This window comes from Ascaphus truei, assembly GCF_040206685.1.
Source record: "Ascaphus truei isolate aAscTru1 chromosome 3 unlocalized genomic scaffold, aAscTru1.hap1 SUPER_3_unloc_7, whole genome shotgun sequence".
NCBI classification, from domain to species: domain Eukaryota; kingdom Metazoa; phylum Chordata; class Amphibia; order Anura; family Ascaphidae; genus Ascaphus; species Ascaphus truei.
The window spans coordinates 469432-491019 of NW_027453830.1; the positions used below are offsets into that span (position 1 = coordinate 469432).

The 21588-nt window shown below is 48.4% G+C and overlaps 1 protein-coding gene across 1 annotated transcript in view; it reads right to left on the reverse strand.

Annotated features, from left to right (window-relative positions):
* Nucleotides 1–270: 270 nt before the first annotated feature.
* Nucleotides 271–21588, reverse strand: part of LOC142473355 (indolethylamine N-methyltransferase-like) — a 35492-nt gene continuing 14174 nt past the window's right edge. Inside the window, exon 3 of the mRNA XM_075580589.1 lies at nt 271–1403. Coding sequence (XP_075436704.1) covers nt 968–1403 — 436 coding nt within the window. The 3' untranslated portion in view covers nt 271–967. The remainder of the gene's footprint in view (nt 1404–21588) is intronic.

Consider the following 21588-nt stretch of genomic DNA (forward strand, 5'->3'; position numbering starts at 1 on the left):
GTTTAAGTATTATTTAGCATATTCACTTGAATTGGGCTGCAAGGTAACTGCTAGAGCTGGAAGCCTTCTTGTAGAGCAGCACCACTTAGTAAACATGGACCTACAGCTGCACAACAGGCCATATGGGCTAAGTCCCCCTTCTCCAGCACCTGGGGAAGACATCATGTTGAATTGGAGCCATAGACCTGATTACGGTTTGACTTTGTGAACATACAGTAAGACACCTTGACTTGAATGGACCAGGAGGTCTGTTAGGAAATCATACTGCTTAGTTCGCCCCAAAGTGTTATCTAAAATATCTAACCACGTGCTCAATGTAACAAAGTATTGCAAAGCGTATATGTGAGTTGCATGGTATTTTTAACCATATGTTAAATGAAAATGTAAAATGAATATTTCTTCGTTACTCTTACTCAGAACCCATAACACACTTTATGAATGAAAGGGTCAATTTACTACAGTCTCCCGGCTGCAACATTTGGGCAGAACCAGTGGAATAAACTGAGAAATATTCATCAAGAAAAAGGAATCCCATTAAAAGCAAAGGGAGTTTTTCCTGTGATAAATCTGGTGCAATTCTTTTGCACAGTCTTTGCATCAGTTTTGCTTAAGTAAACAACACACAAGGTGTCTTACAGGTTAATGTAGTGTTATATAGCTTTGCACCACTTAGTAAATATTCCCCTTATGTTTTCAGTGCTGGAGAGGCTGCAACATTGCTTAATACACCAATATACAGTAAAACACTGCAACGCACCAACGTTACTAAATGGTGCTAAGTCTTAGCACATTTTTCATACAATTAGTGGGATTTAAGGTGAACTAAGACTTAGCCTCAACGTATCCAACATATCCAACATTTCCAATGTTTACTTATTTTATTGATAAGCTACTAAAATGCCCCTTCTTTTTTTGCTCACCTAACACCTGCATTTTAACACGCTAATAGAATTGATGGGTGAGGGGCTTACAGATTGTGTGGCTTACGGGCATGCACAAAGTAATAACTATCAGAATCAGAAATGTTCAAAGCTGACCGGTGTTCACGTGGAAGTACCTCCAGTTTCTCAATTTCATAACCAGCCCCTTTAAAAGCCAGTTCCAGGCCTTCCTTTGTTATGGCCATGCAATAAAAGCACTTTTGGCCAACATAGTAAAAGGAACAATTTAGCGAACTCAGAACGATTAAGTGACCTCCGGGCTTGATCAGGTCATGGAAATGTTTCAGGGTATTGCAAAGAGACTGGATATCCTTGCAGGCAACTTCCAAGCAGAGGCAGCTGAGTATGCAATCTGCTGGTGGCAGAACTTCAGGCTCAAATGGGTTTCTTTTCAAGACATCACACTTTAGGACTTGTTTCACGGTTCTACGGAGTGTACCTTCTTTTTCCTTCCAGTTCTCACTGTCAAAACAAATAAACATTAAAGGCATTTTATTGTTTGTTTATTTATCCCTATGGATGGAATGTTAGGCCTTAGACCCTTTGGAAAATGTTCTGTGTATACATCACAACATCTTTTTCCTTTTACTCTGTTGGGCTGAAAATCTCTGACACAACAAATTAACCACACCGCTCACCTCATTGGATGCAGTAGTAACTTATGACCTGTGCATATAGGGGAAAGAATTCAGCATAGATCCAAACAAAAAGCTGATGACAGAATCACCAAAAGATTCCTATTTCCTGCACTCAGTCTGGTATAGTTTAGTGTATTTAGCACAAATGTCTAACAGGTATGCTACTTAGATGGTAAATAGATACAGGTTACCCATAGTAGCCGGTCCCATCCCTGTAGGAGGATGGATACCAGTAAAAGCCAAAATGGCCAAAGACAATAAAACTTTATTAATTATTTGACATCGACGAATGAACAATTACAGTGACCATATATACAGTGTAGGGATATAAACCTCCCCAAATATAAAAAAAAGGTAGGTGGGTGCTAGACACACAATTCAGAAATCCACGAACGTATCTACGTTACCAATAACCATATAATAATGTGTGTTAGTGTAACGGGTATTCCCCCATACAATCGCATATAATGTGTGTGTGCGGGGAACTTAGTGTTACCAAGTGTGGTGCTTTACCTGTTAGGCTCACAGGGGGTCTAAGCCTCCGCCACGGGGAGCCTGGGGCACGTATAATAGTAATAGGAGTAACCTCGTACTCGGTGCAGCGCCTCCACCTGCGATGACTCCCACCAGAGGGGGAGTGATCCTCGCAGGACAATATATATATATAGATCACACAACAGCATGTAAAACAACCAATAACTTTACTTGTGAGCATTGAACGTATTTGCATATAATAACCAGGTGTCCCTCCCTAGAGGAGACACTACTACGGTGTCTCGCAGGATGCAACCTCCTCCCACCGGGTAATCCCAGCCCGTGTCCAGTGACCCCACACAATATGTCCCTTTAAATGATATTGATGTGTGTGTGACTGCGCAGCCACTAGTCCCGTGTGAGTACTCTGTTGTTACACTTATAACGATACCTGCCTGGTGCGGCGGCACCTGGCTTTCAAGGATCTTCTCAAAGGATCAGACGAGCTCCTACACGACATCCAGGATCCAGCCGTGTGGTGATCCGTCAGGGGCGATCCCACCCTGAAGATAGTCCAGCTCTCTTTAATGGCGGAGACTTGAGCCCAAGTCTCTCAGCAGGAAACACAGCGTCTGCTGTGTCCCTAACTAGCAAACGGCTAATGGGGCAGGGTCCCTAACCTAGGGCCTGTCCCTATAGCACTCAGCTACTGTGACTCAGGGCTATCTGGGGCCTAGAGGGCTGCTGGCCTAGTGCAGGGAGTCACTGACTCCTGCACCCTACCTCCTTCCCCTAGCTGCTCCGGTCACCAACTGAACTAGCGTGCTCCAAACCCGCAAAATGTATCTTATCTCCCTTGCAGGGAGATCCTCCAGCCCTATTGGCTACCTGGCGTCACCTGACTCTGCCCCTGTGCACCCTGGGGGCTGACTGCTCTTGGGAGCTATTCTCCCTGCGGGGGCCTCGCGCGCACTTCTCTTGCGCATGCGCAACTACATAGAAGATGGCGGCGCCCTGCTCGGGAGCCGCCGGGGACTCTGAGACACAGAGAGCGCTCCCTGCACTAGCCCCCACCCCCCAGAAGTGCCGGCGGGTTTGCCGCGTGACCCTCGGCAGCGGAGGTAAGAGGAGGGGGGGGGGGGGTTGCGGGACAAGGGGAACCAACTACATCCTCCCCCTGGAAAAAACCCCAACGTCCTCGCTTGGGATACAGAGCTCAACCATGTACAGAAATTATATAATAAAAATGCAGTTTGATCATATAACAGCACATGCACGACTCTAAACAATATTGCACAATTATGTGAGCATCACAATCACAGATTGGATCTTGCTCTGAGACCACTGCTGAGCCTCATAATGGGGTGCCCCAATTTGATCATAGGTTACCCGAGTTGGAGGGTACCTGACTCTTTGGCTCCTGCGGAGCTGTTCTTCTGCAACTCCCTCGGGGGAGTAATAAACACAGTCCTCAGGCTCAGCCTCTTCCCTTGAGGGGAGAAATGTCTCTGAACAGTCTCTGTTAGGCACAAAGCACGGGCTCTGTGGATCCAAATGCTGGCCTGTTGGTGCCACCTTAGTAGGCGTTGGCCTATGGAACCCTTTACCTGTAGCTCCTCTGGGAGATGCCCCTTCTGTGGGGTAGTCCCTTTGAGAGGGTCCTTCCATAGGATCTTCAGGAGTTTCAGAGTGGGTCTCGTTATTGACAGTCTCTTGACCCATCCCTGATAAGTTGGACTCACCGTTGAGCGGTGTGGCCGGTATCTCTGCTTCCTCATCTCCCACTTGTGGAATGGGGAGAAGATGATTACGGTGCCATACCTTTAGCCGGCCTTCAGTGTCTTTGATGCGATAGACCGGGAGGCCAGGCATCTGAGATTCTATTTCATATACCCCATCTCTCCATCGATCGGCCAATTTGTGTTTTCCCGGGACTCCCAAATTCCGAAGCAACACAGCGTCCCCAGGACGAAGTTCCCGATATTTGACCTTATGATCGTATCGCCTTTTATTTCCCACGTTCAGCTTAGCTGTAGACTTCTCAGCTTGTTGATAGGCCTGCTGTAAACTGTCTTTAAGTCTTTACACGTATTTGAAATGGGTAGCATTGTGTATACCATCCGTCGAGACTCTAAGACGTACATCCACTGGCAGTCTCGCCTCTCGCCCAAACATGAGGAATTATGGGGAGAATCCAGTTGACTCGTGTCGTGTGCAATAGTACGCATGCGCCAGAGCCTCCACGTGTTAACTCCATTCAGTTTTCTAAACACTCTGTAGAGTTCCGAGCATGTCCAGTAAGGTTCGATTAAATCATTCTGGCAGTGCATCTCCTTCGGGGTGATACGGGGTCGTTCGTGATTTGGCAATGTTTAGCATTTTGAGCAGTTCTCGGATCAACGTGCTCTCGAAGTCCCGACCTTGGTCTGAGTGAAGGCGGTTGGGAAGACCGTAGTGCACGAAATACTTCTCCCATAATATTTTTGCCACTGTGATGGCTTTCTAATCTTTCGTGGTGATGGCCTGGGCATAATGGATGTAATGGTCCGTGATGACCAGCACGTTGCATATTCCCCTGCTATCGGTCTCAATGCACAGAAAGTCCATACACAAAAGGTCCATTTGGCCAGAACTCTTCAGATGGCCCATGGGTGCTGCTCTGGTCGGCAGGGTCTTGCGCTGTATACACCTAGTACAACGGCGACAGTGGCGTTCGACGGCCTCTCGCATCTTTGGCCAGAAAAAGCGGTCTCTGACCAACCCAAAGGTCTTCTCTACTCCGAGATGTCCATGCTCATCATGTAGGGACTTCAACACCATGTATTGCAATTTCTTAGGGAGGACTAGTTGTCGCCTATCCGGTTGGTTGTGGTATTGCACCACCCGATAGAGTAAGCAGTTGTCTATTTCGAATTTGTCCATTTCCCACATGAGCAAGGCCACCAAGTCATTGGGAGCACGCTTCAGAAGGGCTGGGTTCTTCTTTTCGACGGCTTGCCTAATAATACTAACGACAGGATCGCGTATTTGGTAGTCTACCAGATCTTTCCACCGTAGCACTTTGTCATGCGTTATGTTCATCCCTTTTGGATCGCAGTAGGCGGCTGGGACAGCCTGCGACTGGCATCCCAATGAATCTGCAACCCTTAATTCTGAGAAGGCCACTTGGTCGTTGATGATGGCGGCAGTGCTACACATAGCTCGCACCCTGGGTCCTGGGAGTTCTTCCCATTCCTCATCATCTTGAGTAGCACTTAGCCCTGGCCGTCGGGAGAGGGCGTCAGCCCCGATATTCAAGGGTCCCGGCTTACACTTCAGGGAGAAGCGGTAATTGTTCAGAGCGGCCAGCCATTGTTGTCCTGCTGCATCCAATTTGGCCGAAGTATTTATGTACGTGAGGGGATTGTTATTCGTCCTTACCTCAAATGTAACCCCGTAAAGGTAATCGTGGAGCTTCTCGGTGATCGCCCACTTGAGAGCCAGGAACTCCAACTTGTGGACGGGGTATCTCTGTTCACTGGGGGTCAGACTGCGGCTGATGTAGGCTACAGGCTGAAGGCCCTAGGGGTGCTTCTGATGCAGGACGGCACCCAGACCATTGAGACTGGCATCCACATGTAGAACGTTTGGTTGTTCGAGATCAGCATACGCAAGCACCGGCGCTTCGGTCAAGGATTTCTTAAATTTCAGGAAGGCCTGTTCACACTCAGACGTCCATTTATCACCAAACGGTTCGCGAGCCGATACAGCCTTCCTTCCGCTATCTTCGGGGTATATCTTCAACAGATTGTTCAGGGGTTTAGCTCTACTAGGGTACCCTTCCACGAAGAGACGGTAATACCCACAGAACCCCAGGAAGGATCGTAGTTCTGTGACATTCTCGGGACGTGGTCAGTTTATGACCGCTTCTACTTTGGCTGGGTCGGTGGTGATCCCTTGAGCAGACACGATGTCCCCCACGTAGGTCACCGAGGTGTGACAAAACCGGCACTTGTCTAGGGACAATTTCAACCCTTCCTTCCCAAGACGGTCTATCACTTTAAGTAGCCTTTCTTCATGCTCTTCCAGAGTTCTTCCAAAGACAATGATGTCGTCCAGGTGGACGAGACACTCCCGAGGGTTCATGTCCCTGATTGTCTTCTCCATCAGTCTTTGGAAAGTAGCAGGGGCCCCACATATACCTTGGGGCATACGTGTAAATTGGTAGAACCCCATGGGGCAGACAAAGGCTGTTTTCTCCTGATCCTCTGCATTCATGGGTACCTGATAGTACCCAGATTGTAGATCAAGCACACTGAGCCATTGGCTTCCATTCAGAGCATTCAGGATCTCTTCAATGCGGGGAAGGTTGTACTGGTCCGGTATCGTACGGTTATTCAGGGTTCGATAGTCGACACACAGTCGTACGGATCCATTCTTCTTCCTTACCACCACTATGGGAGAGGCGTAAGGGCTCCGAGACTCCGTCAATATCCCAGCGGTCTCCATTTCTTGCAAGACATTCCTTACATCGTCCACATCTCTAGGGGCGATGCGACGAGAGTGTTCCCGGAGCGGAGTGGCATCACTCAGTCTAATGGCATATTGAGCGCTGCGACTGCACCCCACATCCATCTCACTCGTGGAGAATACAGTCCGTCGTTTATTCAATTGGGTTGTCAGCCGCTCTTTCCACTCCATTGGCAACGTTGACTCGCCAAAGTTGAAGTCTAACTCGACTAATCGCTCATCCACTGCAGCAGCGTTCACCTGAGACGTTGTTTCCACAGGGCTAACCGGATATATGCAACCCAGACTCAGTCCGGCATCAAGATCCATCGGGAATGGGGAGATGTTCTGCACATATACGTAAGTTTGTAGAGGGATTTTAGTCGCCCACTCCCTTACTTCGGGTAGAACCCGATACCCTCTCTGAACTTCTTCCTCAGGGGTTCTCTCCAGAGAGAACAGCTGATCGTTCTCATCTCGCTCGGGATAACAGCACCAGATGGCCATTCGTCGCACTCCCCCTGGTAATATGGTCGTCAGTCCGCGTTGATGATTGTAGAGATCCCCGTGACGTTCCAAGGCATATACCTGGTTGCACTCTTCTCGTAAGACGGGGTCTAGGAGCGAAATTGCCAGTGGCAACTCGTTGGTCTCTTTCAGGTATGCTCTGATTACAGCTTGTACTATATCAGTGTTGGTTCCCAAGATGATCGGATACTGATCTTGGGGCTCCGGGCATACCATTGCCGCTACATGCATGGGGTGTTTCTTGCCGGTGTTCAGTTGAAGTATTTCCAGTTGCACCCTTACAATCCCATCGATGGGGTAGTCTTCATTACTTAACCCCCTAACCTTCATATGTTCGGCCGACCTCAGGGGGCAGTGTCTAAGGTGCTGGTCATAGAACTTGCGATTTATAATGGTCACTTGTGATCCCATGTCCAGTAGGGCCAATGCGTAGATCCCTTCCAGTACAACAGGTACGATGGCCGCGGGGCCTACTTGACTGTAAGCTTCCCTTGGTGAGGCGTCATCACTGGGGCCGGAGGCAGAAGAGGCATCTTCGGTTCCAGAAAGAGGGGGTTCCAGGTCAGACGCTGCCATTTGTACGCGACAGACCATTGACCGGGCTGATTTTCCTCTATCGGGAGGTTTCTCCTCTGGAGGGTCCTCCCTCTCCGGACTGTTACTGGAAAAGTGGCCCTTCTTACCGCAGTTATAGCTCACAACCTTGTGGCGTTCTGGACGAACCTTGGATGGGGAAGGTGGACTGTCGGAGGGTTTCGGCTTGTACCCCTTGGACAGAGCGGCAGACTCTTCCTTTTCCATAGAGCACTTTCCCTTTGAGACGGGGGGGTTCTTGGATTTTGCGGTAGAGTGTAGCAAAGCATGTGCCTCCTGAATTTTCACCAGGCGCATCAACCCGGTGAACGTAGGGGGACTCCCGTCCATTATTTTGCTGCAGAGCATATTGGCTATGGGGTGAGTGGGGCTTGATCCCCGCAGGTACTGCTTACGAAGTGCCTCATCCATCCCAGGGGCAGGAATCAGCTTACGACTGAGTAGGATTCCCAAGACCAGTTGCAGGCGGTGTATAAAGGCCGACAAGTCCTCTCCCTCCTTCTGATAGAGATTGTAGTACTTCGTCCAGATCGCTCCTTCATCTTCTGCTAGTCCGTACGCTTCCAGCAGGAATTCCACTATCTCCAACGCTGTCAACTCTGGATGTTGGTCCCTGTGGGTGGTTACAATGGCAGAAGCGGGAGGCCTGAGACACTCCATGATACGCTGCCTCTTTACTGTGTTAGTGCACGACCATTCCTCTACAACTTTTAACGCATTCTACCTCCAAAGGTCTATCCCTCTCTCCCCCTGTCGTGTTGGAAGTACTCCCGAGAAGGCTTTGAGTTTCTGGTAGCTTTGGGACTGGGAGGCCAGGGTGATGGCTTCGACGAATTGGGGTAGCGTCCCCCCCATTGCAGAACCTTCATTAGTTACCCTCTCTCTGATAGGCCGGGAGTTTCCCTCACGGGGTGCGGTGGGGGGTGAAGGGGGCGGACTGTCAGCCCAACTAGTGGCTCCCGTGAGAGCGTTTGGGGTAAAGGAGACTTTGGGTGGGGGACGTTCGACCCGGTTTGGGGTACTTGACACTGGTGCAGTTGGTGTCCAAGTACTGGTGGATGGTTCATCTGGAGCCGGAGGAGGGGCCCTTGGTGAAAACATTTCCCGTATTACTGGTAAGTCCGAGTATATAACGGGGTAGCCTTCTGGTGGGCACTCGGGGGCTACTAGAGTGTTCGGGGCCGTCTCTTGGCATATGTCCCGCACCACAGTGAATAGTATGGTGCTCCAATAAAAAGTAGGGTCGAACACCCTGTCCCGGTACCATACTTTATCTGACCCTATGAGCTCCCTCAGCGAGTCCCGGATGTTAGTCTCTGCTACTAATGCTGGAACGTTCCCTACGGCCACGACGTAACTAGGGGGCTCCAGGACGGAGATGGCCCACGCATGGACTTCTTGACGTGAGGGAATCCCATGTTGCTGTTCTCTTATGATACAGGTTTGAATAGGGCACCCCAGGTCTGATATCTCAGCAGCGCCTCCAAATGTAACGGGTATTCCCCCATACAATCGCATATAATGTGTGTGTGCAGGGAACTTAGTGTTACCAAGTGTGGTGCTTTACCTGTTAGGCTCACAGGGGGCCTAAGCCTCTGCCACGGGGAGCCTGGGGCATGTATAATAGTAATAGGAGTAACCTCGTACTCGGTGCAGCACCTCCACCTGCGATGGCTTCCACCAAAGGGGGAGTGATCCTCGCAGGACAATATATATATATAGATCACACAACAGCATGTAAAACAACCAATAACTTTACTTGTGAGCATAGAACATACTTGCATATAATTACCAGGTGTCCCTCACTCTCGCAGGAAGCAACCTCCTCCCACCGGGTGATCCCTCCCCATGTCCAGTGACCCCACACAATATGTCCCTTTAAATGATATTGATGTGTGTGTGACTGCGCAGCCACTAGTCCCGTGTGAGTGCTCTGTTGGTGCACTTATAACGATACCTGGCTTTAAAGGATCTTCTCAAAGGATCAGACGAGCTCCTACACGACATCCAGGATCCACCCATGTGGTGATCCATCAGGGGCGATCCCACCCTGAAGATAGTCCAGCTTTCTTTAATGGCGGAGACTTGAGCCCAAGTCTCTCAGCAGGAAACGCAGCGTCTGCTGTGTCCCTAACTAGCAAACGGCTAATGGGGCAGGGTCCCTAACCTAGGGCCTGTCCCTATAGCACTCAGCTACTGTGACTCAGGGCTATCTGGGGCCTAGAGGGCTGTTGTCCTAGTGCAGGGAGTCACTGACTCCTGCACCCTACCTCCTTCCCCTAGCTGCTCCGGTCACCAACTGAACTAGCGTGCTCCAAACCCGCGAAATGTATCTAATCTCCCTTGCAGGGAGATCGTCCAGCCCTATTGGCTACCTGGCGTCACCTGACTCTGCCCCTGTGCACCCTGGGGGCTGACTGCTCTTGGGAGCTATTCTCCCTGCGGGGGCCTCGCGCGCATTTCTCTTGCGCATGCGCAACTACATAGAAGATGGCGGCGCCCTCCTCGGGAGCCGCCGGGGACTCGGAGACACCGAGAGTGCTCCCTGCACTAGCCCCCACCCTCCAGAAGTGCCGGCGGGTCTGCTGCGTGACCCTCGGCAGCGGAGGTAAGAGGAGGGGGGGGGGGGTAGCGGGACAAGGGGACCTAGCTACATCAGCAAAGCAGGATCTCAACATATCTATGATGACCCGATGTATATTCAAGTCATCCACCGGTAATGCTTTATCTGATATGGCCTAATGAGCCATCAAATATTCTAGGCGATTGGTAGGGGTGATAAGCAGACAAATCTGTCTTAACTCTGTGCTAGTGTAGTAATGCTCAGCAGAGAAGTAAGGTAAGCTGCAAACAAACAGTCATGTGTTGCTCACACTGTGTCTATATCCCCCTCAATATGCAGTATATACTGTATACATATGGAACACCGCACTTTAGAAAAACATGCCCCGCTAACCTGTGGTCCATGGAAGAAAACATAATTTGTACTTCACCTTTTGTATGCTCTACATTTTTTGGGAAATTGTTTCCTGAACCGTGGTAATTACATTTTCTTTCTATTAAAACAAACACGTTACTATATCAGGGGTCATTCTCTAGGTTAAACTTCTCATGCATCATCTGAAACATTTCAGCTATTTCCCCAATAACCAAAGCTTAAAGCTGCACTTCAAGCAATATCCTGCATGTGTGTTTTTTTTAAATAAATCAGTTCTGTAGTAAGAAAAAATACTTTTAGCATTTTCTGTTTTAAAAAAAACAACTTTGAAATATCAATTTTCTTGTATTCTATTTTTAAAAGCATGCTTGTTGCTTTAGCAAAGCATACATTCCCCCTATTTAAAGATGTCACCAAACTTTGCCGATCAATAGACGGAGTACGAATTGACCGGCAGCTATGCAGTTCTTCAGGTAAGTAGAGCATGCCCAAATGAAACTATTGAAGTAAAAAAAAAACTAAAAAAAAAAAACGGGATCTTGAACTGCAGCTTTAATGTCCAACTCAAACAAAGGTGATATGTGACTCTTTTTCAGCCTTCAGTATTTCGTCCTCTGTGTTTCATTTGATCACACACAGCAATTCCTGGCAGCAAGTTCCATCATAACGCTCCCTTGTAACATAATCACTGCATCTACTGTACCTAACAACGAGAAACCAAGATCCTGTATCTTATTATAATAATATCCTTGGCTAACATATATTGTGTTGCATTTAATTCAGAACCAAGTTCTCAACATACTTCAAATTCATCTAAAAGTATTTTCCCATAATTCCCTAAACCTTTTTTACCCTAAGTAATGTCTCATTTATAGAACGCCCTTCATTGCTCATTTCCTTTTCAGTTGCCGTAGAATTTCTTGACTGATATTGTGATTGTTTATATGACTGGTCTGTAAACCTGACAATGTATTCTTCCACATCGTCTCAAATTCTTCTTTCAGTTTTGTGTTCCTCAGCTCACAGGTTTTCATTCCAGAAGGCTACTGACACTCTTCAATTCTTCTCAGGTATTTATTCTGGATACATTGAATCTCATATTTCCCTTTTTGAATGCAAACAGCCTCCTCACACTTGCTAAGTGCACTCCTCTCAAGCTCCTCCTTTAGAAATGGCCCAATCCTGAAGAAGTCTTCTCTGTATCTTTCTATGAGATGCACATTTTCGAATCCACTCTCAGGCTCCTGTTTAAGTAACAGCTACAGTACATCTTTTTCTTCCTTACCTAGGGTATGATCAATATTATCTTTAAAGCTTCTACATGTTTCACAGCCCTCCACCAGCTTTTTATTCAAACAATACATTTCACATATATAACGAAAAAACTGCTAGGTTTTTTATTTCGGTTCTCAAAAGTCCTATAGCATTTTCTGGTTTCAGGTCAGCATTATGTGTACACACGTACTGAACAGTGGCATTGTACGCTGGACACGAAAACTGATCAGTTTCTATCACCTCCCTGAAGTTTTCCTTTCAATACGACTGGAATATTGTACGGAAATGTTCACACCTTATTGTCAGGACTGCTTTATGCACAAACAGTAGTGAGAGAAAGTTTGGGAACCTCAATAATAATTATGTACATTCCATTGTTCCATTGTTTTCCCATGATAATCTTTCTTGAATCAAAACCAGTCTTTTCTTAAATATCCAAGAAGGTTTATATTAACCAATTCCATATCTTTTGAAACAAAATGATGTATGAATTAGACAAACAATGAGTAACAGTCAGGTTATGTGCAAAAGTAAGTGAAACCCTGGTTTTATCAGCTAAATTAAAGGGTATAATTGGAATCAGATGTTTAAATAATTAGGTAGATCTTTCGGTGTGAGTTTGGGAGTAAGGTCATGCCATGGTCAAATGAAATCTCTGACCTCAGAAAAGCAGTTATTGATGCTCATTGATCTAGAAAGGGTTACAAGCCCAATTCCCAGGGGTTGGGATGGAGTCCCCACTGTCAGACAGATGAGAACGTTCAAGACCACTTTACAGAGGACCGGTCGCCCTACCAAAATCTCCACAAGAACAAACCGGCAAATCATACAGGAACTCACAAAGAACCCAAGAGTAACATCCAAGAATCTGCAGGCGACTTTCACCTTGGCTAATGTGAGTGTTCATCACTTAACTATCAAAAAAAGACTGAACAAGAATGGTGTTCATGGAATGATAGCCAGGAGGAAAGCACTGCTCTCAAAAAGAACATTGCTGCCATCTGAAATTTGCCAAAGAGCACATAAATGATCCACAAGACTTCTAGTGCAATGTTTTTTGGACAGAAGAGTCAAAAGTAGAACATTTTGGCCTCAATGAGAAACATTATATTTAGCGAAAACCAAACACTGTCTTCGAAGAGAAGAACCTCATCCCAACAGGTTGGTGGATGTGTGATAGTTTGGCGCGGCTTGCCATCATTGACACAACCATCAATACTGCATTGTATCAGAAGATTCTAGAGGAGAATGTCAGGCCATCCGTCCATGAGCTGAAGCTGAACCTAAAGTGGTTATGCAGCAAGACAATTATCCTAAACATACAAGCAGATTCACATAAAAATGGCTTAAGAAATTCAGCGTCTTAGAATGGCCTAGTCAAAGTCTGGACCTAAACCCCATTGAAATGTTGTGGCAGGACCTGAAGCGAGCTGTTCATGCAAGGAAGCTCTCAAATTTCACTGAGTTGAAGCAGTTCTGTAAGGAAGAATGGGCCAAAATTCCTCAAAACCGATGTGAGAGACTGACGAACAGTTACAGGAAACGCTTAGTTGGAATCATTGCTGCTCAAGGGGGCACCACCAGGTACTGAATCTAAAGGTTCACATACGGCACTTCTTCACACATGGATATTGAATGTTCAATCATTTGTTGATAAATAAATGTTGAAAAACTATCAGGTTTTTATGTCATTTGTTTGATCAGTTTATCTTTATTTATTACTAGCTGATATACCCGGCGTTGCCCGGGATTGAATCTCCCGCTCCCCCTCTCTGTCCACTCACCCCCTATCTCTGCGCCCCATTGGCCTCTCTCTGTGGGTGGATGAGTTAGTGACTGGGTGAGTTAGTGACTGTGCGGGTGAGTTAGTCAGTTAGTGAGTGAGCGGGTGAGTTTGTGGGCGAGCGAGTGAGTGAGCGGGTGAGTTAGTGAGGGCGGGTAAGTGAGTTAGTGAGCGGTGTCTCTCAGCTAGTGACTGGGTGGGTGAGTGAGTTAGTGACTGCGTGGGTGAGTTAGTGAGTGCGTGGGTGGATGAGTTAGTGACTGGGTGGGTGGGTGAGTTAGTGACTTGAGTGAGTTAGTGACTGGGTGGGTGGGTGAGTGAGTTAGTGACTGGGTGGGTGGGTGAGTGAGTTAGTGACTGGGTGGGTGGGTGGGTGAGTTAGTGACTGGGTGGGTGAGTGAGTTAGTGACTGGGTGTGTGAGTTAGTGACTGGGTGGGTGAGTTAGTGACTGGGTGGGTGAGTGAGCTAGTGACTGGGAGGGTGAGTGAGTTAGTGGGTGGGTGAGTGAGTTAGTGGGTGAGTTAGTGACTGGGTGGGTGAGTGACTGGGTGGGTGAGTTAGTGACAGGGTGGGTGGGTGAGTGAGTTAGTGACTGTCTGGGTGGGTAAGTTAGTGACTGGGTGGGTGATTGAGTTAGTGACTGGGTGGGTGAGTGACTGGGTGGTTGAGTGGGTGGGTGAGTGAGTGACTGGGTGGGTGAGTTTGTGACTGGGTGGGTGAGTGAGTGACTGGGTGGGTGGATTTAGTGACTGGGTGGGTGAGTTAGTGACTTGGTGGGTGAGTTAGTGACTGGGTGGGTGATTTAGTTACTGGGTGGGTGGGTGAGTTAGGGGGTGGGAGAGTGAGTGGGTGGGTGAGTTAGTGACTGGGTGAGTGAGCGAGTTAGTGAGTGGGTGAGTTAGTGACTGGGTGGGTGAGTTAGTGAATGTGTGTGTGGGTGAGTTAGTGACTGGGTGGGTGGGTGAGTTAGTGAGTGGGTGGGTGGGTGACTTAGTGACTGGGTGGGTGAGTGAGTTAGTGACTGAGTGGGTGGGTGGGTGAGTGAGTTAGTGACTGGGTGGGTGAGTGAGTTAGTGACTGGGTGAGTGAGTGGTTGGGTGAGTTAATGACTGGGTGGGTGGGTGAGTGAGTTAGTGGGTGGGTGAGTTAGTGACTGTGTGGGTGGGTGAGTGAGTTAGTGACTGTGTGGGTGGTTGAGTGAGTTAGTGAGTGGGTGTGTGTTAGTGACTGGGTGGGTGGGTGAGTGACTGGGTGAGTGAGTTAGTGACTGGGTGGGTGAGTGAGTTAGTGACTGGGTAGGTGATTGAGTTAGTGATTGGATGGATGAGTGAGTTAGTGACTTGGTGGTTGAGTGAGTTAGTGACATGGTTGTTGAGTGAGTTAGTGACTGGGTGGGTGGGTGAGTTAGTGACTGGGTGGGTTGAGTTAGTTAGTGACTGGGTGAGTTAGTGACTGGGTTGAGTTAGTGGGTGGGTGAGTGAGTTAGTGACTGGGTGGGTGAGTGAGTTAGTGACTGGGTGGGTGGGTGGATGGGTGAGTGAGTTAGTGAATTGGTGGGTGAGTTAGTGACTGGGTGGGTGAGTGAGTTAGTGACTGGGTGGGAGAGTGAGTTCGTGACTGGGTGGGTGAGTGAGTTAGTGACTGGGTGGGTGAGTGAGTTAGTGACTGGGTGGGTGAGTGAGTTAGTGACTGGGTGGGTGAGTTAGTGACTGGCTGGGTGAGTTAGTGACTGGTTGAGTTATTGAGTGGGTGGGTGGGTTAGTGACTGGGTGGGTTAGTGACTTTTAGTGACTTTTAGTGACTGGGTGGGTGGGTTAGTGACTGGGTGGGTGTGTGGGTTAGTGACTGGGTGGGTGGGTAGGTGGGTTAGTGACTGGGTGGGTGACTTATTGACTGGGTTTTAGTGACTGGGTGGGTGGGTGACTAGTGACTGGGTTTTAGTGACTTTTAGTGACTTTAGTGACTGGGTGGGTGAGTGAGTTAGTGACTGGGAGGGTGAGTGAGTGAGTTAGTGGGTGGGTGAGTGAGTTAGTGGGTGAGTTAGTGACTGGGTGGGTGGGTGAGTGAGTTAGTGACTGGCTGGGTGGGTAAGTTAGTGATTGGGTGGGTGGGTGATTGAGTTAGTGACTGGGTGGGTGGGTGAGTTAGTGACTGGGTGGGTGAGTGAGTTAGTGACTGGGTGGTGGGGTAGGTGGGTTAGTGACTGGGTTGGTGACTTAGTGACTGGGTTTTAGTGACTATAGTGACTGGGTTTTAGTGACTTTTAGTGACTTTTAGTGACTTTAGTGACTGGGTGGGTGAGTTAGTGACTGGGAGGGTGAGTGAGTTAGTGGGTGGGTGAGTGAGTTAGTGGGTGAGTTAGTGACTGGGTGGGTGGGTGAGTGAGTTAGTGACTGTCAGGGTGGGTAAGTTAGTGACTGGGTGGGTGGGTGGGTGATTGAGTTAATGACTGGGTGGGTGGGTGAGTGAGTTAGTGGGTGGGTGAGTTAGTGACTGAGTGGGTGGGTGAGTGAGTTAGTGACTGTGTGGGTGGTTGAGTGAGTTAGTGAGTGGGTGTGTGTTAGTGACTGGGTGGGTGGGTGAGTGACTGTGTGAGTGAGTTAGTGACTGGGTGGGTGAGTGAGTTAGTGACTGGGTAGGTGATTGAGTTAGTGATTGGGTGGGTGAGTGAGTTAGTGACTTGGTAGTTGAGTGAGTTAGTGACTTGGTTGTTGAGTGAGTTAGTGACTGGGTGGGTGGGTGAGTTAGTGACTGGGTGGGTGGGTGAGTTATTGACTGGGTGAGTTAGTGACTGGGTTGAGTTAGTGGGTGGGTGGGTGAGTGAGTTAGTGACTGGGTGGGTGAGTGAGTTAGTGACTGGGTGGGTGGATGGGTGAGTGAGTTAGTGAATGGGTGGGTGGGTGAGTTAGTGACTGGGTGGGTGGGTGAGTTAGTGACTGAGTGGGTGAGTGAGTTAGTGACTGGGTGGGAGAGTAAGTTAGTGACTGGGTGTGTGAGTGAGTTAGTGACTGGGTGGGTGAGTGAGTTAGTGATTGGGTGGCTGGGTGAGTTAGTGACTGGGTGGGTGGGTGAGTGAGTTAGTGACTGGGTGTGTGAGTGAGTTAGTGACTGGGTGGGTGAATGAGTTAGTGACTGGGTGGGTGAGTGAGTTAGTGACTGGGTGAGTTACAGAGGCGACCAATTTTATTCTAACTCGGCTAGTTCAGCAAATTTCAGTATATCCCGGTGATGTTCGGTTTTGTATCGTTTTGGGCCGGAGTGTATTGCATTATTTTCCCGGCTGTGATTTAAGCATTTTATTCCCGCTGGCTGCAATACTGCAATGCCGCGTAAAAACACATGGGGGCGTTTGCGAGCTGTTGTCTTTGAAGCCGTCCCCTATAACCACTAACATACAGTACTGTACATTTTTATTCATAGTGTACATGTGCAGGGGGTCTCCGGAGCTGAACCGCGTTGGTTTCAGGTCAGGGGACCCCCTGCTTCCCGAGATATAGACCCCTTTATGAGGTGCCGGTATCCCTCTGCATTTAAAGGTCCCGATCACGTGACCGCGGCCTGTAAAGCAAGCAGAGGGATACCGGCACCCCCTAAAGGGGCCTGTATCTCGGGGAGCAGGGGGTCCCCGGACCTAAAACCACAGCGGTTCTGCTCCGGAGACCCTCTGCACATGTACAGTATAAATAAATCACACACATCAATAAAGAATCGTTCTTTACCTTTGCGGCTATGTGCTATGGTAACGAAGCAGCATTTCTGTATTTTTAATAATATTGTACAGTGAGCAGGGGGTTCCCTGAGCCAGAAATTAATGCTCAGGGGACCCCCTGCTCCTGCACAATATTATTAAAAATACAGAGATGCTGCTTCATTACCATAGCGTATAGCCGCTAAGGCAATGAAGGGTTAAGGCAGAATAAACAAAAAATACATTTAATACATATTTTTAATGTGTGTGTTAAACCTCCATGCCTTCACTGTAATCTATGTAAAACCCCATCCCCCTATTGTGTGTGTTAAACTTCCCTGCCTTCACTGTAATCTATGTAAAAAACCCTCTCCCTATTGTGTGTGTTAAACTTCCCTCACTTCACTGTAATCTATGTAAAAAACCCTCCCCCTATTGTGTGTGTTAAGCTTCCCTGCCTTCACTGTAATCTATGTAAAAAACCCTCCCCCTATTGTGTCTGCTAAACTTCCCTGCTTTGACTAATCTGTGTAAGCCCCCCTCCCCCTATTGTGTCGGTTAAATCTCCCTGGCCTGTGTTTCTGTGAGTGCAGTGTACTGTATGTAAATGTGGGGAGGGGGATCGCGTGTAAATAACCACACCCACACCCACTACCCACTACCCACCTGCACATGGCCCCTCCGCTGCTGCAAAAAAGAGACAAAAATGAAAACATACAAAGTAATGTCCCCTAACCCCTTAATCACCATAGCGGTTATTAACCGCTACAGTCATTAAGGGGTTAACCCACCCTCACCCACCACTCGGGATGCCTACATACCCTCCCACACTAACCCCCCCCCCCCGTGAGGCCTAACCACCCTCACCCAGTACCCACAAGGGAGGCCTACCCACATACCGTTGGGGAAAAAAACAGTACCCACAATAAAAACACTACAGTGACCCACAATAAACATCATTCTATTTATTAAATACAGTAGAGGCAATTCTTATTCGAACAAAAACCAGTGGCAATTCCCCAAAAGACCCAGGTACACCCAGTTACATTCTGAATACATGCCTTAAACGTTCCTTAAACTAGCCCCAGCATTTCTGCATTGATTAATGGCCTATCAGATTAACAGCGGGGGGTCCCTGGCCGTCCCATTCAAACTGAATTGGACTGCCAGGGATCCCTGCTGTGTTAATCCTATGGGTCGTTAGTCAATGCAGAAATGCCTTAAACGTGCCTCAAACTAGCCCAGAACATACCCAGCACATACCCAGAATGTAACCCGGCTAGTTTACGGCAAATGCTAGAATAAACGTTGCCTCTACTGTACATTACCCACCCCCTGTGCCCCCCCATAAATACAAGATTTATTCTTTTACATACAGGGTTCATAACGCAGCCCCACGCGAGTCCCCGGTGGGCTGGCGGGGCACCTGGACAGACCTACAGTTTACCAGCAGCCCTTTTTACACAGATTCTGGAGGCCTGCTGGTGGGTCCCGCCAGCACCATGGCCCCCAGGTGGTCTCATTGGGTCACCGTCGGCCACAATTGGGTCCCCATGGTAGGCCCGCGGATGTCTGGTAGACCCGGGTCAGACCCACAGGTGTCTGCGGGGCCTCGGGTGGTTCCCTCGGGGGTCTGGGGAACTCACGAGTGCTCACTATGGGTCCGTGGTGCCCCCACAGAAGTGGGACCACACATCATCATCCCCGCACCTAAGGGTCGGCGGTGCCCCCACAGAAGTGGGACCACACATCTTCATCCCCGCAGACTACGGGTCGGCGGTGCCCCCACAGATGTGAGACCACCGCTTCATCCCCGTATGTGTCACCCGTCGAACCACCAGCCTGATACCCGTGGGATACCCGAGGCGATCCACAGGATTATTGAGTTTATTGTAGTGTGTCTGTATGGAGAAGTGTTATTTGTAGGACAGTATGGTTTTGATAACCCTTCTACATTTATTTGTATATTGGTTCATCATGTGTGTGTATATACTGTATATATATATATAGATATATCTATATATATATATACAGTATATATATATATAGTTGCATGATGATGCCACTGTACAAATTCATGGGTGAAGGGTGGGTATCGGGCCAGTGTGGCTTAACCCCTTAATCACCTTTGCGGTTATTATCTGATAAGGTGTTTAAGGGGTTAATTGATATCTGAATGTAATTGCAATGTATTGGCTTTGTATTTGCAATGTATTTTGTGGGCAAGACAAGGATTTTGCTGGCGACGGACACTTCGTATTGATGAGGTCAGTAGTACTTTATTTATTTTAATATGCTAGTTAATGTTTTTAATAATGGGCAATTAATCTATTATCCATATCTGGATAATAGTTATTTTGCACATTATTGTACTGTAGGTGTTGGGGGGGGGGGGGGTTGTATGTAATGAATGTATAGGCCAGGTTTATTTTTTTTACATTCAGGGTTGGTTCCGTGGTTCTGCGTGGGACCTCTGGAGACCACCTGTGGATCGCCTCGGGTATCCCACGGGTATCAGGCTGGTGGTTCGACGGGTGACACATGCGGGGATGAAGCGGTGGTCTCACATCTGTGGGGGCACCACCGACCCGTAGTCTGCGGGGATGAAGATGTGTGGTCCCACTTCTGTGGGGGCACCGCCGACCCGTAGGTGCGGGGATGATGATGTGTGGTCCCACTTCTGTGGGGGCACCGCAGACCCATAGTGAGCACTCGTGAGTTCCCCAGACCCCCGAGGGAACCACCCGAGGCCCCGCAGACACCTGTGGGTCTGACCCGGGGCTCCCAGACATCCGCAGGCCTACCGTGGGGACCCAATTGTGGCCCACGGTGACCCAAGGAGACCACCTGGGGGCCATGGTGCTGGCGGGACCCACCAGCAGGCCTCCAGAACCTGTGTAAAAAGGGCTGCTGGTAAACTGTATGTCTGTCCAGATGCCCCGCCAGCCCACCGAGGACTCGCGTGGGGCTGCGTTATGAACCCTGTATGTAAAAGAATAAATCTTGTATTTATGGGGGGGCACAGGGGGTGGGTAATGTATTTAATAAATAGAATGATGTTTATTGTGGGTCACTGTATTGTTTTTATTGTGGGTACTGGGGGTGGGGGGGGGGTGTGTTTCCCCAACGGTATGTGGGTAGGCCTCCCTTGTGGGTACTGGGTGAGGGTGGTTAGGCCTCACGGGGGGGGTGGTTAGTGTGGGAGGCTATGTAGGCATCCCGAGTGGTGGGTAAGGGTGGGTTAACCCCTTAATGACTGTAGCGGTTAATAACCGCTATGGTGATTAAGGGGTTAGGGGACATTACTTTGTATGTTTTAATTTTTGTCTCTTTTTTGCAGCAGCGGAGGGGCAATGTGCAGGTGGGTAGTGGGTAGTGGGTGTGGGTGTGGTTATTTACACGGGATCCCCCTTCCCACATTTACATACAGTACACTGCACTCACAGAAACACAGGCCAGGGAGATTTAACTGACACAATAGGGGGAGGGGGGCTTACACAGATTAGTCAAAGCAGGGAATCTTAGCAGACACAATAAGGGGAGGGTTTTTTACATAGATTACAGTGAAGGCAGGGAAGCTTAACACACACAATAGGGGGAGGGTTTTTTACATAGATTACAGTGAAGGCAGGGAGGTTTAACACACACAATAGAGGGGTGGGTTTTTACATAGATTACAATGAAGGCTGGGAAGTTTAACACACACAATAGGGGGAGGTTTTTTTACATAGATTACAGTGAAGGCAGGGAGGTTTAACACACACATTAAAAATATGTATTTAATGTATTTATTGTTTATTCTGCCTTAACCCTTCATTGCCTTAGCGGCTATACGCTATGGTAATGAAGCAGCATTTCTGTATTTTTAATAATATTATGCAGGAGCAGGGGGTCCCCTGAGCATTAATTTCTGGTTCAGGGAACCCCCTGCTCACTGTACAATATTATTAAAAATACAGAAATGCTGCTTCGTTACCATAGCACATAGCCGCAAAGGTAAAGAACGATTCTTTATTGATGTGTGTGTTTTATTCATACTGTTGATGTGCAGAGGGTCTCCGGAGCAGAACTGCTGTGGTTTTAGGTCCGGGGACCCCCTGCTCCCCGAGATACAGGCCCCTTTAGGGGGTGCCGGTATCCCTCTGCTTGCTTTACAGGCCGCGGTCACGTGATCGGGACCTTTAAATGCAGAGGGATACCGGCACCTCATAAAGGGGGCTGTATCTCGGGGAGCAGGGGG